The sequence below is a fragment of the Cebidichthys violaceus genome, unplaced genomic scaffold, assembly GCF_023349555.1.
Source record: "Cebidichthys violaceus isolate CVI_PGR_0920_01 unplaced genomic scaffold, fCebVio1.0.p SCAF_15, whole genome shotgun sequence".
Classification (NCBI taxonomy): Eukaryota; Metazoa; Chordata; class Actinopteri; order Perciformes; family Stichaeidae; genus Cebidichthys; species Cebidichthys violaceus.
The window spans coordinates 7,858,137-7,865,185 of NW_027176318.1; the positions used below are offsets into that span (position 1 = coordinate 7,858,137).

At 43.1% G+C, this 7,049-nt stretch overlaps 1 protein-coding gene across 1 annotated transcript; it reads left to right on the forward strand.

Annotated features, from left to right (window-relative positions):
- Positions 1 to 3,187: 3,187 nt before the first annotated feature.
- foxh1 (forkhead box H1) lies at positions 3,188 to 5,834 on the forward strand. Its single transcript, XM_068709490.1, has 3 exons — positions 3,188 to 3,661; positions 4,482 to 4,586; positions 4,872 to 5,834. The coding sequence occupies exons 1-3, from the start codon at positions 3,188 to 3,190 to the stop codon at positions 5,832 to 5,834; spliced, it is 1,542 nt and encodes a 513-aa protein (XP_068565591.1).
- The last annotated feature ends 1,215 nt before the right edge of the window (positions 5,835 to 7,049 follow it).

The window sequence follows — 7,049 nt, forward strand, 5'->3', positions numbered from 1 at the left end:
ATGCTGTATCTCTGGTTTGACAAACATGAATGCTCTTCAGCCTTTTCACAATAAACTGTCTGAACACGTACTCCTGTAAAATCCCTATAATTAAATATAAATTGAACACAGACAACCAACCTTACAGTGGTACAATTTTGAAGTAGTTGGATTATCTGGCATCAGAATCATGCTGCTAATACCTTGACATGACCCTGCTGATGACCCCATGACCCTGCCAACCCTGAACTGGCCAACCAACATGGGAGCATTAGCTACTGTCACATCTCTGGTCCTCAGGATAATATACAATGCAGTACTTTTACAATGTTTAAAATATACGAACATTTGCATCAAATGTTACCATTTACCAGTTACCAAAAAAAACTTGTTTACGGTCAGCTTTAATAAATTGGTTGTCTTGACCAATTTTTTAAGTTATCCATCTTTGAGATGTCTGCATTCCATTGCAACAGAATGGAGGTAAATGGAATCTCAAAAGACATTGTGGAAGATGCAGACACTTCAGCCAGGTACCTGAAACTTTTACAAGAAATGTGTTGCAAGAGAGAAAAGATCAAGAAACTTTGATGCAGGTTTTTAAGTTTTTTGGAGTATATTATACTTTGTTAACCTGCACATTACTGGAGGCCTCTGTCCATATAACAAAATAATAGAAAAACAGAGGGAAAATAAGACTCTTGAAGTAATGAAGCTGTGACAACACAATGAAGACTTCCTCTCGCTTTCTCGGTCTCTTTCACAAATAGCTAAACTTCATTCCTCCTCTCCATCTCAGTTTCAGGACGCATCCCACGGCAGCTTAGGAGGGATTTGTCCAGACACAATCAGCCGATGTGAACAGCCTTGTCTTGGATGCTATCCTATTCATATGGTTTCCCATTCTTCTCATGCGTGGCTCACTAATCCAGGCGCAACCTATTAACTGCCACTCTAGTAGACAGGAAGAGACAGCTTGACAGTTTGTATTTAAATCAGGCATTTACATTGGGTCCAGACAGTGTGTATGAGGTTTGCCTGTACATGTTCAACTGTCCAGTTCACTAAAAAAGAAAAAGAAAATTCTCCGTCAAATCCACTTTCTGAACAGAACAGACTACCTGAGTGATTTGTTATGCAATTCAAGCTTCACACTGAATGTTGGTGAAACCACTAGAGGGGGACAAACTTTCTGGCTATGCAACAGAGTGTGTGGCAACCAGAGAGGAAAATCACTGATGCAAATTGCACCAGGTGAAGGAGGTTTGAGAGAAGCCATCTGACCTGATTAACAGGTTCAAACATTTTGTGTTTTCTTGCAAAAATTACAAAAGCTGCAAATCTACATGGTAAGTTTTACACACAGGGCAATTATTTATGAAAACAATGCTGCCATGCAAGACAACTAAAATCAGATAGTCTTTATTTCTGCAGTCACCCCATATACAGGGATCTACTCCATTTACCCTGTGAATTGGAAAGCTACGTTATGGAGTAGTCAGGTGCTATTTGGTGTCATTTTCATTTTAGGTGATTACATTCTGGCTGGCCACGCACAAAATACAGGTTAATTGACACTTAATTATGGACTTGGAAGCACAGTTAAGTTGTGCGATACCAGTTAGAAAAGTCTTTCAATGTGAAAATCGACTTGTTTACAATTCTTTTGTTTCCGTCTTTCTGGTGACAAATCTGGGTGGCACGTTCATCTGATTCAAGAGTCGCCTTGCATCATCTTGTCAGATGTAATGTATAAATCATTGACACCGAATAATTGAACCCACAGCTTAAAGTCAGAGTTACTGATGCGTAACACGATATACTGAATACTGTACTGTATTTGTTGATTCTTGGATTGAGTGAAGCAGTTTTTATTTCAGAGACATCTTCATGCAACAATTCAGGGGAACACGATTGCTCCTGTTTAAGGTGTGAACGTCCTACCCAACAACGACACTTAACAGCTTGTAAGCGCCAGAAAACCCACAAATGGTGTTGAATGGCCCCCGTATTTCCTCACATGCTAAGCAGCTCTTTTGGGCAGGAACCGTCTCCAGTTTGCCAACGGGGGTCCTCCTAATCCAACTTGTTTTCACTGTCTTGCTGGGAAGAAAGCTTTTGCACATTAGCACTACGTTAACATGAACAAAAGACATGCATTCCCGAAACTTAGTCTTTCAACACCGAATGGCATCTTGCATCGTCACAGGGAGACCCCACTGTGCGCAAAACACTCCTCGAATGTTGCGCGCTATCAGAGCACCACCATCATGTCTCCAAATAATTTATTCTGGCTCGTCATCTGACCAATTACAATTCGTACATTTTCTTCAAAACAGAAAAGCATTTTTGTGGAGTTTACATGTGCATGACTTGCTCTCTGGATTAAGGCTAATTTGTGTCTATAACAGCCTGCAATGCAATTTAGCCACTTTTAATGTGTTCCTCACAATTTAAAAGGTCTTCAACTGACTTAAATATTGACATTAATTTGATGTAGCCTGTTGAAATGAATGAATTTTAAATGATTTCATGAATGTTTTGACGTTTGTATATTAGCCATTCTTTTTGTATATTGCTCAACAAAAATTGTTGATTGCATGTAAGCTTCAATCGAAATTCTCTTTCCCATCCCCCACCAGGTTGTACTTGTCCCCTCTGCGCCCAAGTGTCACTCACTCTCGATAGAAAAGTCTTTATGATTTGAAATCGCCTGTATAACATGGACTACGGGTCAGATGAGGACAGTGAGATGAAGATATTGCTGTTGTCTCTGGAATGTTTCAAAATAATTTTGTTTTAAGTGTATTGCCTAAACCAAATACGCACTTCATACTTTAGGCCCTAGTGCGTAAATCTTCTAAGGAATGAATCCAAAGCAAACTCGGAATCTCTGCGTTGTAAGTGGCATGTTGATATTATCATAAGGGTTATTTACAGGTTTACTGTCTTTCTCTCGCCCCTCCTCGTACACAGACCCTCCCCAGCCCCCCGCGGCGATCAGTCATTCTGCTCTCAGATAACGCGTCATTCCCCCCTCGATTACGCAGCGGGATTTACATGAAACTGTTAATTGTTTGCTCTTCAAATAGAGCCAGCCTGGAGCCAGCAGTCTGCCAGAAGTTAAGGACAGACTCTTTGACCTCCCTCCCCCTCTCCGTGCTCCTGTCCAAACGTGCGGGCCGATCTTCCCCTCCGGCTGATCAGCATGACAAAGCACTGGCCGGAGCAGACCCTCTTGGCACCACCCGCTCCGTCCCACCTGGGAGAACATCACGGCCATCACCTTGACTTCCACAGAAATGTGCAGCACAGTTTTCCTGCCAGCGGTGTAGCGCGGAGCCCCACAGCCCAACATTGGCCTCAACACCTGGCTCAGATGGTTCCCCAGCAGCTGTCGCGCATGGAGAAACCCACAGCGGGCCACGAACATCTCACCGGTGCCACGGCATTCATGGATACAGTCGTACCACTGGGCTCACCATACCAGAGTCCTCAAGATGCCCACTTCACGCAGGAAACTATTACCCGGGACTCGTGGAACAGCGAACGGGAGAAGAGTAGCACCAGCGGTGGGAAGAAAAAGAACTATCAGCGGTATCCAAAACCACCGTACTCGTACCTCGCCATGATTGCTATGGTCATCCAAAGGTCCCCAGAGAAGAAACTGACGTTATCCGAGGTAAGAATACATTTAAATCGCATACATATCTGTTTGAGTGCCCAGTGCAATAGACAATTTGGGTATAGTTTCTCTTGATTCATGCTTGTTTTCTCTCCCAGTCTCACATTCTCCCATAATGAGAGTACAAATCCCCATAACCTAAAGCTGACTATCAGCCAGTGGATGAAGGTGGGGAGTTTGTGTTTTACGCACGGTGCTTATTGTTAATTTTTTATTTCCGCAGTATTTTATTGAAATGAATCTCAAATGAAATACTCTATAGTATATCTCTATAAGGACAGTATTTAGGATCAGATGGTTCCAGACACTTTTCTGATATATCAATATCACACTGACAGATTATTTACAGTTCATAAAGTGACACAAAACAGCAGCCTCTTGGTGACACTTGAGTGACTAAAGCCCCTACCATTCTTGCTTTGCTTTGATAAGGTTAGACTGCAGTGAAACCAGACACTAATCTGTATCAGGAAAGTGATAACATGGTGATATACAGTGCATGGTAAAATCCTGTTTCAGTTGAAACACTACAAAAGTACTGCCCATACAATTTAATTTAAAACTTTAATTTCTACATCAATTATCAACTTGTCTTATTTTGAATTAATTACTTTCAAGTGAAAGGTACAGCATGTTTGGTTGTTGTTCATTTCTGCACGTGTGTACTCAGTTACTCTAACGCTGTTATCAGTCATCTCATCAGTGTGTATTTAGATAGCATTTGCCTCAGTCACTGCATAGCATACCAAAACTGAAATACAGTGAAGACGAGCATCTTCTTCAGACAGCCAGACTGACATTTCTGTTTTATTTCTAGATCCTCAAGGAAATCAGTACTCTCTTCCCATTCTTCAAAGGAAACTACAAGGGCTGGCGGGATTCTGTGAGACACAACCTCTCCTCTTATGACTGTTTTCTGAAGGTATGTTAAAACTGTTAAACAGTTCCATGTTTAGATCCCTATTTAGTTTTGTCAATGGGCTTGATTGACAGGGAGTTCACAAAATACAGGCATAACATTTGCATTGCACTATCCCGAGCTTTGTTTGTAGAAATACGCTCTGAGGGCTTTAGATTGCACCTTCAAACCAGTCTTAAGATTTTATCCACTGTTATTGTGATGGTTAACAGTGAAACTGGCAGTCCTGCCTGACTAGGTTGCCAGACTAAGTGCTCATCCAACTCTCCACCCTCCCTCAACCTGTAGGTGCTGAAGGACCCAGCGAAGCCTCAGGGCAAAGGCAACTTCTGGGCAGTGGAGTTGAGCCTCGTTCCTCTGGAGCTCCTCAAAAGGCAAAACACAGCTGTTTCGCGCCAGGATGAGACAATCTTTGCCCAGGATCTGGCCCCTTATATCTTGCAGGGACACCAGCCAGAATCGGAGCCACCACTTGCCCCCATCCCCCCCCTACCTCCCATGTGCTCAAAAAACCCCTCCCCACCACAGGAGGACTTGTTCCGACCCAAGCTGGACTCCTCCTTCGCCATCGACTCTCTGCTACACAGTCTGCGACCACCTAGTGCCCCTGGGGATGTGGATGCGTCTACCAGGGACTGCTGGGGCAAGGTGGAGCGCCCTCGGTTTTCACCACCTCCTCGACCTCGCTACGCCTCCTCTGCTCGTAGTGCCTCCGCCAGCTCTGCCAGCCCAGCCTCCACCTCATCTGATGAGGAGTGGAAAGGCACTTCCCTGTCTGGGAAGCGTGTTCGTCTTGATGGGGAAGCTGGGTCGGACGGTTGTGAGGACTATAGACAGCCTCTGCACAAGTCAGCCCGACGGGAGACAGTTGCACCTCCATGGGAGCTCCCTACCTCCTACGCCAAGTATGCACCCCCCAATGCTGTTGCCCCACCCAGCATGCGGTTTAACGGAGGTCCTCTAATGCCGTTGCATGGCGGACTTCCCCTTTACGGCTACGGTAGCTCTCCTGTAGCACCTGGCCACTTCTTAGGGCATGCCTATTGGCCCATACTCCCCAGTGGACGAGTTTCTGTCCAAGCCCCTCCCCTCATCATGGACCTGGACAACATGTTGCAATCTGTGCCTCCGAATAAAAGTGTGTTTGATGTGTTGGTACCAAACAATCATAACTCTCAGCCACATCATCAACCACCCAGTCAGTACACACTACCGAATGGCCCTCCCCTAAACAGGTATCCTCAGTACTGACTGACTGTGAAATACTGACTTGTTTCCTCATACTGAGCCATAGGGTCACTCAAATTCCACTATGATGCAGGACGGGAGGTGTAATCAAGATCCACAAAAGAAGCAAATTTCTGCTGCAGATTCTGCTAAATCGAGTTTCACTACCTCCAGCTCAAGAAGTGTTGACACAAACGGCTACATAACATCTACCTCAGGCTTTCAGAGAAATGCAGTGTGTATCACTGCTGGTTCTTTGCACTGTCAATCGTGTTTGCACTGTTTTATATATATTGGCATGAATTTGCTTTTGTCTTCCTACTGTGACGGCTGAATGTATTGCTGGATTCAATCTTGAATTATACAGTCTTGTGAAAAAATAACAGCATTGTGCTGGATGGTTGATGGTACATACACTAAATGTGACTACAAAGTATCAAATGCAATATCTTTCTTTACGGTGTATCCTGCAATTTAAACAGAATATAGAATTGTTAGGTGAATAACGAATGTATTGACATTTGTTCCCCACTTTGGGTGTGTCTGTGTGCACAGATCAATGTGTACACACACTTGTGTTATTTGTGAGTTTTAGTTTGTTTGGTTCAGATGGTTAAATATACAGGACCAGCCGTTTACCGTAATGTTGTTCCTGTCCTAAATTTCAGTAAGTCTGGACTGTCTGCATTGGTCCTTTGCAGCTTCAACAGCCGATTAACATGATAAATAGTGATATTGTATCTTAGCCCTATAAGTGTCTTTTATCTCAGTGTTTGACTGTTTTTTTTACATTACAAAACGCTTCATGTTGTCGGGACACTGGAGACAATCAACCACTATACTACCACCAGTATCTACCTCAAGTTTTAAATGGGCTAACACAAGTTTCTTGTGGACTTTGCACTGCCGGTTTTTTGCACTATTTGATGTCATTATTATCGTCTTCCAAAGGAAATTGTTTTTACATGTCTGCCTATACCTTGTCAGGTGAAAGTTTTGTGAGATTTTTTTTGCCATTTTCCTGTGGTCTTGTACAAAAACAGCTCAGAAGATTAAGTATCAAAAGAAGCTTATGGAGTTGAACAGGGTATGAAATAAAATGTTTATTTTAAATGGGCTGCTCAGTATTGTATATGGCAATGAGTCAACTAAAACCGCAGAACTTTCCTTTTTATAGTGTGCATTTGTAAATGTTGGATTCCACTTTATAAATGTATCATTTCTATGTTACTCTGTTTT

What these genes read in the sequence shown, in the direction of transcription:
- foxh1 (XM_068709490.1), top strand. Translation starts at nt 3,188, where the DNA reads ATGACAAAGCACTGGCCGGAGCAGACCCTCTTGGCACCACCCGCTCCG. An exon ending in AGAAACTGACGTTATCCGAG is followed by an intron (nt 3,662 to 4,481) that starts GTAAGAATACAT and finishes TTTTATTTCTAG; the next exon opens with ATCCTCAAGGAAATCAGTAC. An exon ending in CTTATGACTGTTTTCTGAAG is followed by an intron (nt 4,587 to 4,871) that starts GTATGTTAAAAC and finishes CTCAACCTGTAG; the next exon opens with GTGCTGAAGGACCCAGCGAA.